The sequence below is a fragment of the Chrysoperla carnea genome, chromosome X (assembly GCF_905475395.1).
Source record: "Chrysoperla carnea chromosome X, inChrCarn1.1, whole genome shotgun sequence".
Classification (NCBI taxonomy): Eukaryota; Metazoa; Arthropoda; class Insecta; order Neuroptera; family Chrysopidae; genus Chrysoperla; species Chrysoperla carnea.
In genome coordinates this window covers 4696521-4713839 of record NC_058342.1, presented here as the reverse complement: position 1 = coordinate 4713839, position 17319 = coordinate 4696521, and the positions used below count along the sequence as shown (strand labels likewise).

At 35.3% G+C, this 17319-nt stretch overlaps 1 protein-coding gene across 1 annotated transcript in view; it reads right to left on the bottom strand.

The window, feature by feature from the left end:
• The window catches only part of LOC123302819 (lachesin-like), a 1791741-nt gene that overhangs the window by 1365311 nt on the left and 409111 nt on the right, over positions 1–17319 (bottom strand). Inside the window, exon 3 of the mRNA XM_044885910.1 lies at positions 3446–3549. Within this exon, the coding sequence (XP_044741845.1) occupies positions 3446–3549 (104 nt within the window). The remainder of the gene's footprint in view (positions 1–3445; positions 3550–17319) is intronic.

The window sequence follows — 17319 nt, the reverse complement described above, 5'->3', positions numbered from 1 at the left end:
TTTAATTGAAAACATGGTTTTTTTTTTTTTTTTTGGGAGAATCACGCCACAAATCCGTTGCAAGGTTTCATATTTGCCTTTGATCGTGATTTGACGATACATTTTCGCTATATCGATAATGGTAGCTATGATATAGGTTCGAAACCTAATTAAGATAGATATTAAGTCTGGTTGAATCCCGGTCCCAACTAATAAAACATTGTTTAAAGTTACACCAGTTGAAGATGGAGCTGACGCATTAAATACAACGCGTAATTTGGTAGTGGAGCTACTTGTTTTAATTACTGCGTGGTGAGGTATGAAATATACAATAGCTTGTTCACCTTTGGTCGGAAACGTGTATACTTCATGAGCATGACCCAAGATTTCGAGGATAAATGATTTTTAATCGTCAAAGAATGAAAGATTTTTTAAGAATATTCTTTCAAATAATAAAAAGCATCGATATGCGAAATTATAAGACTCGCCTAACGTGTTAATGCGATCTTTAATAACAGGCAACTCAACTTCATATCTTTCTGACAAATCACGCAAAATGATTCAACAAATAATTTTTCAGCCAATTTTTCTTGAGATTATCGTATTGGCTTTGTTGTTTACTTTTCAACATTCCAGAATTTTGTAAGTGTTTGATTTTTGTCATTTATTTTCATCGCTAACCAAGTTACGCTTGAAAACATCGTCGATTTAGCTTCACGCTTTAAATTTACGTTACCACCCAGTATCCGAGGTTGGTATTTTGTAAAATTAGGTTATCAGGACCCACATCTATTTTATCCGTTTGTGAATTAGAATAAAAATGACTACTACCAATTAGCATGTCAATTTTTCCTGACATATTAAGTCAATTTTTCCTGACATATTAAACACTGGATCAGGTAACTTAACACATGACGGCTATTGAACCAGCTGCTTAGTAAAGCTTCTTTTTGGCAATTCATCTGTTATGATATCTGTAACTCCGAATCTTAATTGAAACCAAAAACTACTAGCTCTGGACTCTACTTTCAACGAGAGCGTGAAGTTTGACACCCTGCACCAGAAACTTACCAATCAGAATAATCACCTGGTATATTTAATTTTTTGGCCAATTCAGAAGTGATGAAATTTCGTTCGCTATCACTGTTTAGTAACGCGCGATATGGCCATATTTTTCCATGTACATCTCTAACATTTACAATTGCTATAGCTAGCAGAACTAAGTATGAACTTTCATTGCAATTTTTAATAATATTATCTTTGGACAATCACAAAATTTCATAAACAAGTGACCACCTCGAGTAGTGCATATGAACAATATCGGAGGATCAATAACTCTGTCGGTTAATATGTGCTAGAGTCGCCTATACGTCCGTGCATTTCTAGGTAGAGATCAAATAGTCATCTATACCTCCATGTATAGGTGACAGTAATTAATTAAAGATTAATTGCATAATTTAGGGTAGAGATCAAACAATAACAATACCCATTTATGGTTAATTTAACAAATCGAGGTCATTTTTGTAAATACGATTCTATGAGATTATGATTCTATAACAATGGCTACGAATACCCAGAGACTTTCGACAGATCCATAAATATAAGAGTAACTTTAAAACTTTTATTAACTTGCGTGAGTACTAAATCAGTTACTGCAAATATGGCATGCATTGTACTTTTATTTTCTTGGTATCCAAATTGATGATTAAACAATAAATCAAATTTATTTAAAAAATTTGAAATTCTATTGAAAATGGCTCTTTCTAAAATTTTGCTAAAGATTGGCAAGAAGGAAAGGAGTCTGAAATTTCTTTTTGGAGAGGAATTACTTACTGCTATTTTACCATTTTCTGGAAAAACACCATTTTTTAACATAGAGTTTTTTATATGAGCTAAAGGAGGAGGCAAAGTGTCTGATACCATTTTTAAAATATGTGTAGATATTCCCATGTAGTTCACCGAGTTTTTAGAGTTCATATTTCGAATTATTTGTTTTATCTCATAATTATCCGTTTCATTCATAAAAATACTTTTCTCAAAATTTGTAGGAATTTGTGCAGAATTACCATAGAGGACATTAATAGAATGATTATTTAAGGTATTTACAATGATATTTGGGTCATTTATTTCCATATCATTATCTTTAACAGTTGCATATTTAGATTTCCATTCCTGAGATGTTTCCTCTTTAATGACCCTCCACTACTTCTGAATTATTGTTGACATTTTTAAGTTTTTTCGCCAAGGACATTTTCGAAAATTTTCGGAAGTACAGTTTATTTTGCGCATATTAAAAATTTTTAATGTTTGAGAGAAGTTTATTATTTCAGCTGAAATTCATTCCGATTTAAAATATTTACCAATTTTAATATTAGAAGAAAGGCAATTTAAATCAAAATAGTGTATAAAAATGCTAAGAAAATTATTATATTTATTATTTGTATCTTTACTTTCATATACTAGTTCCCAGTCTTCCGAAGATAAGTGTCTATTCAAGGAATTCAGTTTTCATCAGTTTTGTTTAATACGCCCCGCTGGTTATGCCGCTTGATTATTAATTTTTTAAAATTATTGCATCATGATCTGAAAGTATGCATTCGTCTATATAAACGGAATAATTAAAGAAGTTTACGAAAAAGTATCTAATAAACTTGAGGAGTTTATTGATATTCTTGTGGATTGACTAGTGACAGCCAATTTTAAAGACTTAACTCTATAGTTATTCTTATCCAGTTGGTCTATAAAATAAGCACAATGAACAACTATTATAAAACCATTTTAAATGTAAATAGTTTAAGCTCTAGGGCTAGATAGTAATGCTTACGACTGGGTTTGCAGAAATAAGGAAAAAATAAGTTTATGAATAATTTCTTATGATATTTTTTCGTATTACATTTTTCCCGAGAAAAAGTAATAAATACTAAAAAACAAAACATCATTTGTCTCCATATATTTAATTACCTTTGACCCAATTGTAAGTAAGTGGAGAACAATATGGTTTCCAAATAGGCTCTCATCTCAGACCTCTTACTATTAAACTGCATAACGTTAGCATTTTTATCTGTTATCTTAATAATTATTTGCCAAATGCAGATGAATCATGCCGGTCACTTTCTATTCCATACTTCAGATATCTAGAAAGAGCGCGCATAAACAATGTACACACTATGGCTAGTGAATAAACATCAATTCAATTTTCATTTGAAAGTGAAGTGAGGTTTGATCATCAAAAGTTATTTTTGTTGTTTTTTATTTTATATTTTTATTTTGGAACAAAAAGGCCTATAAGTTTTTTAAAACTTTTCGTATAGATAGCAATTATAACAAAAATAAAATCTCTTTAGTTAAAACTACGATAGCACTTTTGTGTTATAATATTTTTGATTTTAAATATTTAATTAGCCGTTAGTTAGTTTATTCAGTGTTCATTTTTGAAAAAAAAAAAAAAAAAAAAAACTGAACTTGCCTTGAATCCTCGCAAATTTTCGACAACGCATGCGAGTAAGGCATCTCGACCAATTGTCACTGTCACGTTTGGAATATTTTCCGCAAACCTTGGAAATGTCAGCTCTGAAACAAAACAAAATTAGAGTCATGTTACTATTATTAATTAATGTTGTGGTAAACATATTATAAATTCTCTAATTGAAGCCTCAATACAGGAGTAAGATAAAATATAATAAGTATAAACACTTTTATAATATAATAAACAAAGTAAAAAAAAAAAAGTTAATAAATGAAGATAAACAGTACATAAAATAAACTTCTTTTTCATATAAACTTCCAAATTTTCCAAAATTAAAACTAAAAATTCTGATTTCCATCTAAGTAGTGTCTCAGCCAAACTAGAGATTTAGCCACTAGTAGTTTATCTAGTCTTGGTTCTTTCCTGTTGGTTTTTGTACGATAGGAAGTGAAGAATTTTAACTAGTTTAATTTACAAGAAAACACATACACTAACTCACTCAAACCCCGATTCTGACAAAATAAGGTATATGTAATATTTGTTATTATAGGTATAGGTAATATTTGTTATGAGAAATGTCAGAAGATCAATGGGACCGATACAGGTATAAACTAAGTGTGATATCATAAATATTCTAAAGTTATATATTTTGTTTACTTGCATCTAGGCTTGGGACAAAGACTGAAACGGGGCTGGATCTCATACCTGACAACACAGCTTAAAAAAATGATTTTATTCAATGTTAATTAATTCAAAGAGTTTTCAAGTTTATCCTAATGCTAAATAATTTCCACCTAAAGAGGAAATGAGACTTTAACCAAAGTTGGTTCGCTTGTTATTTCCTGTATGGGTTGATTCTAAACTTAAAAAATACGTAGTTCGCTAAGGTTTTTGTACGTCTGTACGTCTGTGATATGTAAAACCAAACCGATAATATTGCACTACTTTATTTTTGCAGGAAATATAAACGATACAATTACTAAGATCTAGAACGATGAATAAAAAAAGTGTAATTTCGTAGTGAATTACAGATATACAACACAGGGTAAAAAAATTTGATGGAAAGAATTTGTTTCTTTTACTGAGTATCGCATTATTGCCTTGATGAAACTCGCAAGGGGTGTCGTCTGCATATATTTGGGTGGTAGCCAGTTAGTATCGTCAGCCATATCGAGTCAGGAAAACGGTTGACTTATTCGTGGAATTATCCTCGAATAATAACTCATTTCCGCTAGCTAACTTCTATATTTGGATTATGCAAAAAAAACGGTTTAAATATAAAAAATTGATATATTTAATACATCGGCAATTTCCTCTACATTCATGTTAACTTCTGCAGCCCTAGGATTTTCTTAATTTTTTCACCCTATGATTCCGAATAAACATTACATGTCTTAATATAGAAGTCGGAATTACTGCTTACAGTAATTTTTTTATAAGCCAATGTAATTTTTTCATAATTAAAATTTTTGCATAAAAACTTTGAATTAAAATAATGAAAGATATTTCAATTACGAAGTAGACGTTTTGTAAATTTTTATAGAATCTTTGTTAAGCCAAAAGTTATTCCAATAGAGGCCCTGGCGGTCATGACGGGTTACTTGCCCCATCCCCTACGACCGCTTTTTCACTCATAGCGTCTCTTCTAATAAAACCAACTGGCTGTTTCACCTCTCATTTTTTTGAGTGCAACTGAAAAAAATAAAATTAAATCATAATTTTACATATGTATAGAAAATAATTGATAATAGCGAACAATAAGCTTAAAATTTTGTGTCAGTTAATCTAATTCCTATAGTTTATAAGCTCTACTATCCTTTTTGTTATCATTAACGTATCTCTGTGTCATAAAAAACACACATTATAGTATACAGGGTGTACCGTTACTCGATGGGTATTGCTTAAGAGCGTATTCATTGGACAATTTTAAATCGAAAATACCTTTTATACTTTTTTAGTTTAAGACTTATTAGTTAAGGAGTTATGGGTACTACGAATTTAACCAATACAAAAGTGATATAATTGAGTAAAGCAGTTTAACGATATATTAATAAAAATTTTCCTTCGTACGCTACTCAAGGAAGTATTTTTGACTATGTTTAGAACTGCTACAAGGTTTTGCTGAGCGCGATGTTGCACATAACTGCTTAACTATTGGGTTTTAGGCATAAGTATATAAAACACTTTCGACTTAAAATTGCTCAAAGAATACGCTGTAAAACTATGTTCATAGAGTCGCGGGGCACACTGTATTTAATTTTTATACATTACTACTCTGTGTAAATGCGTGCAATTTTTTGTTTCAATATAGATTTTAATTCAATATAGATTGAATCTGTATTATGGAACACAAAATTTCTGAATTTGTATAAAATAATGTAAGTTTATTTTGTAAAAATTTTTATTTTATACAAGATATTTAGCTACATTTTATTTTATCTAAATTTAAGGCTTCACGGCATGCCGTATGTCACTTTTTAAATTTTTTCTTAGAACCTCATACACTGTTTTAATAGCAACACTGTTTCATGACGTCCATTCATCAACCTATTTTGCAATTAGTGTTCATAGAGAAATAGTATGCACATTTTAAATTAGTGAAAAATTGAAAATTTTTGTAATTCTTTTAAAAGTTTAACTAAATATTCAGTGATAAAAGTTTCGAGTAATAATAGTAATAATATGTATTAGTGTTTTGCTAATAACAGGTATAAAAAAGCACATATAAACAAAAATGTATTACACATTACAAACTATCTTGAATTTAAGGTCTATTTGCAGAATAAGGTATATTAGGAACTGTTTCAATTACTCCTTAAAAAGGTAGAGTAATATCTTGTTAAAATTCAAGATATAGAATTGTACAGCCTTTTTAACGATTTACTTTATGTACATAAATTTTTTGTCAATTTGTTTTTTATGTCAAGTGTTGTGTTGATGATCTATATAATTACATACGATTCGATAGAAATATTGTTTTAAAAATGCTGAATAATCATAATTGAGTCACAAAAAGTGAGAGATCACAATTCCGAATCGCATATTACTTTCAATATACGCGTGGTTGAATAAAATTAATTTTGGTACCGTATCTCAGATCATACGCACATAGTAAGTGTATTTACTTGTTATCACCTGAACTACGTGGTTATTGCCAGTTTTTTTTTTTTTTTTGGTTATTCTAAAAATTTTTCCTCATCTGAAAGAAATATATAGGAAAGTTATACATCCAGGCATACACCTACCAATATAAAAGTATAAAGCAAGCATCCGGTTATCCAAACGTGAACGTACGTCAACAGGTGATGTTCGTAACTACAAATTTTACCAAAATAAGCAGAATTGCACTTTTATACTATATAAACGCGTGTTGTTTCAAAGGTAAGATATATAATATTTTAGTAATTTACCGTACTGTTACTCTGTTCAATTAATTTTCGATATTCAATTGTAATTACTTTTGTTGTAATTAAAAAGTTGTTTTGTTTTAATCAATAAAATCCATTCTTTCTATTTTCCTTCCAAATTGTAATTGGCGCAGCCGGTAGGATAGTTCGTGAAAATTCACCTTCTATCTAGCGTCCATCGTAAAATTAAACGACGGTTAAAAATTACGAGTGTATCTTAATACTTTGGGACGAACTCACGAAACAAACAAATACATTATAATTCACGACGAGGAACACTCTGGTTTGGTTTAACAACATATTCGTGAATTGGTACACTTCAACGGTTTATTGGAGTTTTATGGTTGAAAAACTTGGTAACTGGAAAATTTTCCACGGTTCATCAATTTATTCACTGGATCATCGAGATTTCTTCTCGAATGCCAACAGCCCCAAATGACATACCACAAAATCCTACTTTAGATCAAAAAATTAATAACTTTAGAATACCTGATTGTATTAAAACAGTTATACAATATGACGGAAATAAATCAGATTTATTTAATTTTATTGACAGTGTTGATACTATATTTTCAACATTGTTACCTTTAGTTGACGATAATATTAAGCCTGTTTATAATAATAAAATAAGAAAAAAATGATTGATAACGCCAATGACGTACTGAAACAGTACGGCAGGGTTAGAGATTGCTCTAAAATTAAAGAAATTTTAATCAATCACTATGTTGACAAAAGAGACGAATATAGTTTAACGAGAGATGTACACACTTTGCATCAAAGAAATCTATCCGCTGAAGGTTTCTCCAGTAAAGAAAATGAAGTACTCGCTTCACTTATAAATAACGAAACTTTGCAGCAACTATCCGAAGATGTAGGGAAAAATAAAATTGAGTACTACCATCAACTAACTTTGGATTGCTTTTTAACGGGATTAAATAGAAATATAGGAAATACTGTTAGAGCGTTCCAACCAAAAACACTTTTTGAAGCTTTTAAACGTGTTCAAATCGAACAAAATGTTTATAACAAAGTCAGTTTACAAAAACTCCTATAAAAATTAACAACCATGTACAACAACCAAAACCTGTTATAAGAAATGTGAATGTGAAGGACTCCATCAGACCTCCGTATATTAATCAACTACCATATGCTATACATCAGCTTCTATATAACACTAACATACAACCACGGTACAACTATCCTCCAGTACAACCATCAAGTAAACCCTCAGTGCAGTAACGCCTTTGGTCAACCTCGATCAAAGTATAGACCCCCCAATTAACAATCCATATAACCAACAAAAACCTACCACTTCACATTCAAAACCTCAAATTTCTAACAGATTTAATAATCCACAACCTAACAAACATATTCTACCAAAACCGGAGCCAATGAATACACCGTCTGGTAACACCAAGCTTTTATATCACAACAATATGTTTAAAGCTACTGGTCCCCCAAATTTCGTATCACAGAAATTATTTAATATCGATCCTGGTGATACAAACGCTTCATATTACGATAGTTACAGTGAACAACCATATGATTACCACAGTGACGATGCCTATCTGAATAATTATTCACAATAAAACAACTATTTCGACACACCACCTAACGTTATCGAAAATAATCCAGTTTATTTAAACCAACTTAACGTTGTGAAGTTAAAAATTTTCAAATAACTACTTCCACACAACTTGATACGTAGAGTAAATTCTCAACAAACACCATTTGGGAAATTACCATACATCCAAATCCGTAGCGGTAATGCCCAACTTAGATTTTTGATCGACACTGGCTCTGACAATAATTTTATAGACCCCAAACATGTCCAAAACTCAATACTAATACCAACCAAACAAGAATAACTACAGCATTGAATAAACATTTAATAACAAATAAAATTAAAGCTGATTACTTAAACGAATCAAATAATTATGAACCATTGGAATTCTTAGTGTTTAAATTTCCTCATTTCTTTGATGGAATTATAGAAAATCCAACACTGAGGAAATTAAACACACAAATAAACTATTACAACGATTCAAGAATTTTTAATAACGTTAGAAACAAAATTTTCTACAAAACATGCATTAAAACGCCCGTGTATACATTAGAACCTTTCGAACAGTTGAGGGTAGATTAAAAAATTGTCCTCATTTTCCGATGGAACAAAAATTTCCCATCATATTTCCTAATAAAAGCTATGTTACGAAGTTTTTGAAAATTGGGGAACATCAAAGATTATTACATGCGGGAGCTCAGTCCACATTGCCTAATTGCACAGCCTAATTACGAAAATGTTTTTGTACTACTAAAAGATTACAGACCGGTTACTTATGCCGAAATTTTACTAGAGTCGTGAGAATACTTTATTATTTACCATTAGAGAGTGATAAATTTTAGGAGCCTGTTTTTATGGAGGGGATATTAGGGGATCAAATGTTGTCCACTTTTTAAGAATAACGTTAAATCGAAAGTAAGTTAAATTCACTTATTGTCCTTGAAACAAAATTGGATTTCACAGTTATGGGCTGTCTACCCAATTTTCCATTGGCTTCCACGTCAGTACCATATCCACACTCAGGTGAAACCGCCAATAGAAAAATTGGTCCGCAAGATATATAAATTATAGGACATTCCAACACGGAAGTTTAAGAGTCCAGAAACTGTGGAATACGAGAAACTTTATGCATCAACCGTGCTGCGTGATAAGTCGGGACGATAAATGGTATCTTTAAAGCTAAAATATAGCGCCAATAAATTGTGCGAGTCGTACCCAATTGCTTTCAAACGATTAAAATTTGATAAATACCCAAGATTGAAGCAACATTTATAAAAAATAACCCTTCTACTCTCTACTATTTCATTTCACACCCTGGTGTGTTTAAACCAGACTGTGTGTCCACCTCCCTTCGATGCGTTTTCGTCGCAAGCGGTAAAACTACAAAGCAAATATTTTTGAATGACTTGCTATATATTGGCACTAAGCTACAATCTGATGTAGTAAGTTTATTTTTAAATTTTCGTTTGTTTTCGTTTGGTCGCATTCACAAACGATATTCAGAAAATTTCTTCTTGGCGGAAAATGATTCGAACAAGAAGTCTTTATTTTGAGATTTGTTAAAATTTGCCATCTTAGGGAGATATATGCTTTGATATAGTTCAGGCTGAATGGACCTTAGTTATAGTGATTCAAAATCACCCTTTTGTAGACGATATTTGATAGTTGAAAAATATTAGTTTGTCGACTGCAAATTTACGACCACTTAGTCGAGAGGTTGATACGAGCAGGTGGCCAGCTAAGAAATGTTGATATTACTTTTGAGCAAAACCGTCCAATTCTGCTCCCTAAAAAGGATAATTTTCTGGATTGAAAATTGTAATAAGGAAACCTTGCATACAGGGCAACCGGTGGTTTCATCCATATTACATCAAAAATATTGGATAGTTGTCGCCCATAATACATTTAGACAAAACTTGAAGAAATGAAACAGTTGTTTTAAATGAAATAGCGGATTTACCTTCAGTTCAAGTTGCAGAAATTTCGAAATCCTTTCTACATGTTGGGGTTGATTTTGCAGGACCATTATGCATTACCATGAGTCAATGAGCCAAAAGGCATGTTTACGTTTACAAAAATGCTAATATATCAAAGTCGTCCGTTTGGAACTTGTATTGAATACATCAACCGATCTATTGTGGCTGCATTCAAACGCTTTTTAACAAAAATTAAATTACAATAATACAATAAAAACAGCATTTTATTTGGAAACATCAACAGTTTTTCCATATCTGTCCAGTAATAAAGATTTTCGTGGTGGCAGCTTTACTGACTTTCTAACCACAATCAGTCAAGGCTATTTTTGAGTTTTCAGCAATATATAAGCTTGATAGTCGCGAGAAGTGGAATGTGAGACCACTACCAATGAAAAGTGAGAAGTATGTACTAAATGCATTTGTTATTCTATATTATGGTAGTTGGAAAATGCAATAACCTTTTCTTGAGTCAAGACAAAAAGTATCAATCAATTAACCAGAAATTAATCAATAACTCAAACTATAAACAAGTTAAAATAATATGTCATTGTGTTAATCCAATAAAATGAAAAAAATTAAAATGCTGTAAATATGTTTGTTTCAAAATATCTATTGTTTCAAAATATTAACAGAAATGTCTAAAAATTTAACGGAATTGGTAATAGAAATAAGTATCAAAGCCAATGTTCAGTATACAATCAAATCTTTTACGCAACTCAAAGTTGAAGAACGAATTTTTCTATATATTGTTTATTAATAATAGTCTCTCTAAGAATACTTAAAAAACAAAAACAAAAAAAAATCCATAAACTCACCTTAAATATATCATTTTAAACGGGCATTGACAACAGTCATAAATAACTCATCAATCCATTAATTTTGGTTCACAAACATAGATTTTGAATAGTTATATGTACAGAACTATAACATTATTCAGAATGCGATAAATGATATATTTATATTTTTCAAAATTAGGGTTAAAAATGCAATTTCCTTTATCCTTCCTTCAGTTGAAATAAAATGAATTATATTATTGAATTCCAAGCCGTGAGCTATATACAGCCTTATTACTTTTCATGTCATTCCATTACTATGTTTTAGTGTGATTAAGTAACAATCATCCAAAAAAGGAACAAACCAATAAATGTAAATACCAAATATTTTATGGATATTATTATTAAGATCAAGATATAAATTTAGTAAAAAGATTAACTTTTAATCAAACTCAAATAAAAACAGTGATGTATTTATTGTAAGACAAGTGTGACACATAAAATAAAAATAAAAATTACAATTTTAAACCTCTCGTTCATGACATGTCACCTCGAAGTTTAAATACCAAATAAACGAATCGTATTATATAATAGATATTTATAATTTCAAAATTGTTGTATGTTATAATATATGTATTGGTGGACTGAATTCTATCTGTGCACATTTCACATATCGGAAAATAAAATTCATATATTTATACAGTAAGTGTATATGAATATTTATTTAAAATAAAGTTTATATAACGTGATTAAATATTGAAATGCTTTTAAAAGTTAAATCACATAAAACTACTCAACAGCTTAATATTAGCTAGGGAGATGTAGGTGGTTATTACCTATATGGCAATGCAATGGGAGTGATAATAGTTAAAAATGTTTCAACGTTTCACTAATCATTTTGACATTAACTGTAACATTCAAATTATGGTAACTTCAATTTTATACTTTTTATATTAGAGTAAATAGTAAAACTAATAACAATAATAAATAAAAATAATAATAATAATAATAATAAGGGCCGGCAATCCCTAACCTCACGTCCGAGCCTAACACTAGGACACGTGCCATACCCGGTAACCATCAATTCCGCTCAAAGTGCTAACGAGGTGGGTCCGTGCTGACTCAGCGGAGCTAAATGAGTCAAATCCAAAAAATGTCAAATTTGAGAAGCAGATTTTTCGGTCCTCAGGCGGGTAGTAGTCGACCCACTCCTGCAGAACCCCGCCCCCCTGCAGGTGACGCTTCTACCTTACCTATAGGGGGTAGCTCTCACGGATATGAGGGAGAGCAATCAAATTTGGCTTTGGATCCCAGGCTAGTCCCGGAGACTAGACGTGCCGCTGACGACGAAGAGCCATCTCAAGGCACTTCTCAAGAAAGTCGAGCGAGCACACAAAACAGTCGTCTTCAGCGCTTTCAATGGACGAAGGCGCTTAAGGCTGACCTGCTCACTTGTTACGAAGCAAGTGAACCATCTAGACGTGGCTATATGGGCAGAATGCACACCCTCTGGTGCGAAAAGCATCCCGAACTTTCCCATATGAAATCGCAACATCTACGCGATCAAGTATCCCGTCTCAAAAAAACCGGATTTGACAAACCCCGAACAGGACAAGAGAAACGATGCAGGACTACGCAAGCGGAAGTGAATCGAGGTGATGAGATAGAGCCGGCTGCTATTGGTGTAGTTCATTCTACACGTGAGACATTAGTCGCTGAGACGCAGGATGCAATATCTCAGGATGAGCCAGTATTAGAAAGTGAGAGATCTGATACTGAGACACAGGATCGGGTATGTCAAAATACCCCACCTTCACCTGTGTTAGAGGCTTCACCACCTACGCCTCCGATACCCGGAGATATCGCAGCACTACCTGTGTTAACGGCGGAAACAGCCACGCCACTCACTTCGACCACGGAAGCGAACGTAGAGGAAACTCCGATCCTTCCTGCTGAGCCACCAAACACTCGTTTGGAAGAGCTTAAAGAACGGTTTCAAAATATCCTGTTCATAACCGATAATGACCTTTCCAAACGCAAACGTCCCAAGTACCGCAAAACGTTTGCCAAAGCACAAGACCTTGCTTTAATCAACCAGATCGTCGACGATCATCTAAATCACACCAGTAGCCTACTCGAAATCGATAGCTCAGTCTATCCTGCAATGTGTGCTCTTTCTCCTGCCCCCAAGTCTACTGAGACAGCCGAGGAGAAAACACGCAAGCGTATAGAGCAACTTGACTACAAGTTGACCCCTCTTCGACAGTCGGTATCACGTATCGAGTGTGTGTTAGAGTACCAGAAACCCTTCACCCCTGGTAAACCCTTCACCCCAAAGATGCGAGCCTTCGCGCGTGAACTAAGGCACCATTAGCACACACTCAACAAAGGTATCCTGCTCACTATCAAGCAGCGAAACATTGAAAAGATACGTGCACTAGCTCTCGCTCGGAAGAAGCTAGTTAAACGCGAGAAGTGTATTCGAGAGAACAAGATCTTTGTATCGAATCCTTCCCGTTTATTTGCAAAACCCCCTTCTCTCGTCGAGAATCCACCTTCGATAGAGCAAATCGATGGCTACTGGCGTGGTTTATATGAAAAGTCGACTAGTGTAGATAAAAATATAAGACCAATCAAACTGTTCAAAAGGTTCTGCAACGCGCGCCTAGCAGAACAAGCGGTCCTAACATCTGTTACCGCTGATGAAGTATCCCTTGCTTTCAAAGGCAAGAAGAATCATTCGGCGCCTGGCATGGATGCTGTGTCCAACTTCTGGCGGAAACGTTTTACTTCCACACACGCACATCTTGCTAGGCACTTTACTTCATACATCCTTGGGTACGGGACCTTTCCAACGTGGTTCGCGGAAGGACGAACAGTTTTGATTCCCAAGAAAGGAGATCTTTCAGTTCCGGGCAATTAGCGCCCAATTACATGTCTCAATACCGTGTACAAAGCTTTCACCTCCATTCTAAATGAACGCATACTCACAACCATAGAACGGGTTTGGCAGATGATATACGAGCAACGCGGCCCCAAACGAGGTATATCCGGTTGCAAAGATAATCTTCTTGTTGTATCTGTCAAGACGCTCTTCAGTATCAACGCGACCTGAGTATGGCCTGGGTGGATTATAGGAAAGCATTTGACACTACCCCTCACCAACTCATATTGGTGCTGCTCAAATGCTTGAAAATTCACCCCGATATCATCAGATGCATCGAAGAGCTGTTACCTTTGTGGAAGACCAAGTTTACCATAAGATGTGGTTAACGTACTGTCTCAACAGATCTGGTAACGCATAAGCGTGGTGTCTATCAAGGTGACAGCCTTAGCCCGCTTTTATTCTGCCTCTCCCTTATGCCCCTTTCCTTGCGCTTGCGAGGAGAAACTGGTTACCGTTGTGGCCCCCCGACAGATAGGAAGCATCAGGTAACTCATGTATTCTATATAGATGACCTGAAACTTTATGCTTCTTCTGAGAGCAGTCTATCTCAAGCTCTCAAATCTGTCCATCAGTACACGAAGGCTATTGGCATGGAATTCGGACTCGATAAATGTGCCGTCATTCATTGTGAGCGGGGTCGTGTCCCTGATTACGATACGGACGTGCACCTCACAGATGGAAGCATCGTGAAACATCTCGATGAAGAAGAGCTCTACACATATTTGGGTGTCGGTGAAAACGCCATTCAAAGTGTGTCTACTGTCTAGGAAGCTCTTCGCGGCAGGTATAGGCACCGTCTTCGAGAAATCTGGCAATCAGAATTGTCTGGGATCCATAAGATCCGTGCTACTAATATGTTTGCAATACCCATCCTTCTCTATTCTTTTGGTTCCATCAAATGGACAATAGAGGGGCGCTTAAGGAACTTGATAGAGGCACTCGCAAACTCATGAACGTCAATCGTAGTTTGCACCCACGTGCTTCTGTACCGCGTACTTACCTCCCACGCCAGCAAGGAGGTAGAGGTTTCCTATCCGTTGAATGTCTACATGATAGGGTAGTTTTAGGAATAGCTTGTTAGGTCATAAATAGTTCTGACCCTCTTATGGAACACGTGCGCGATCACGAGTTACAGGGTCAGGAGCATTCTTGTTCTCTGCAGCACAACATGCAGCGTCCAAATTGAGCCTTGCTTTTGATACATCTAATCGTGATCTTGATGATAACGTGGTCCTTCTCTCCAAATCTCGACTTCGTTCAGCTGTGAAACGAGCTGAAATACGCTCCTTCTTCGAAGATCATCGGAATCGTGACCATCAGGGAATGTTCTACCGTCATCTAGACACCTGTAGTCTTTCCGTTGATATTATCATCGCTTCCAAGATGGTGTGATAGCGACGCTAACTCACCAAAAGTATGTATGTAAGAAAGCAGTCTCCACCACTATGTGCAGTGCGTGCAAATCTCAGCCGGAGACGCTGATGCACGCCATCTTGGCATGTCCTTCTTATGCCACAAACACCTACATACATCGCCATAACGCTGCCCTCCGCGTGCTCTACTGCTCTGCTACTTCTTGAGACACAAGTTTGAAGTGGACCCCACGCCAGTCCTACCATATGCTCCAGGCGAGATCGAGTCCGTCGCCAAGAACGAGAAATGCATTATCTTCTGGAATTTCTCGTTCCCAACTACCAGGCACCTCTCTGCTACTAAGCCTGATATAGTGCTCCTGGATATCTCATCCAAGACTATGTACGTCATCGAGTTCTCTGCGCCTGCAGAAACGAACATAGTCACAAAGGAGGAGCAAAAACGGACTAAATATCTTGATCTCGTACAAGAACTACGACAACCACACCCTGGCTACTCAGTCAAAATGGTTGTCCTCATTATCGGTTGCCTAGGCGGAATTCGTCCCACTCTCGAGACAAATGTTTCTCAAATTCCGGTCTGCAGGTCTCATCTTTGTCACCTTATCTCTTCTATGCAGAAGGCTGTCATTATAATCACCCTTCGTACATTGAGATCGCATCAGACTGTCTTCAAGTAACAGCCCTTGAAGTTTCTATATTTTTCTGTTTTTTTTTTTTTTTTTCTTTCTTTTAGTAGGTTCCACATCGCTGCGGTGCAGGGACGGAGACTAATTGCCCAGGACATCAGACAGACTTACGTACCCCCGACTCGGAAGACAGACGGACAAACGGACGTCGCGTTGACTGACGGACGTACAGACTACACGGCCACAAGTCAGTGAACTTTCTTCAAAAGACGTAGCTGCCTTGTGAAGATTTATGTCTGTCAATGAGATGGGAGGCTCTGGGGTGTAAATCCTGTATTCTTTCTCCCTCCTTGGCAGGCATGAATTCGTTAATATCAAATTTAAATAATAATAATGAACTTTCTTCAAAAAGCGTAGCTGAGATGGGTGTAAATGGGTGGGCTGAGATGGGTGGGCTCTGGGGTGTAAATCCTGTATCCACTCTCCCTCCTTGGTATGCATGAATTCGTTAATTATTATTATTATTATAACAAGGGCAGGCAATCCCTTACCTCACGCCTGAGCCTAAAACTAGGTCACGTGAAATAAAGGGTAACCATCCGCTCTAAACAGATGGGATACGAGGTGGGTTCGTTGTGGCTCATCGGAGCTAAATGAATCCAATCCAAATCAGGGCAAATTTGAGAAGTATATTTTTCAGTCTTCAGGCAGATGGTTGCCCACCCAGGCCTACATAACCCCGCCCCCTGCAGGAGACGCGTCTACCTTACTCATTAAGGGTAGCTCTCCTGGATATTAGGAAGATCAATCAAATTTTTCAGGCGATGACTGACAAGACCACGAGACTAGACGTGCCGCTGACTTCCAACATCCATTTAACGGCACTTCTCAAGAAAGTTGAGAGAGCACCCAAAAAATCGTCATCAGCGCTTTCAATGGTGAAAGCACTTAAGGCTGACCTGCTCACTTGCTACGAGACAACACGGTACCAGCTTTTCGGAAGGGGGCGTAGAGAATCTTCGACCTCACCTGCCGAGCCACCAAACACTCGTTTGGAAGATCTAAAAGAACTGTTACGAAATTCTCTGTTAATAACCGATAATGACCTCTCTAGGCGCAAGTATCGTAAAACGCTTGCCCAAGCACAAGACCTTAGACCCAAAATACACGTGGCCTATGCTACAATTTGTGCTCTTTTTCCCACC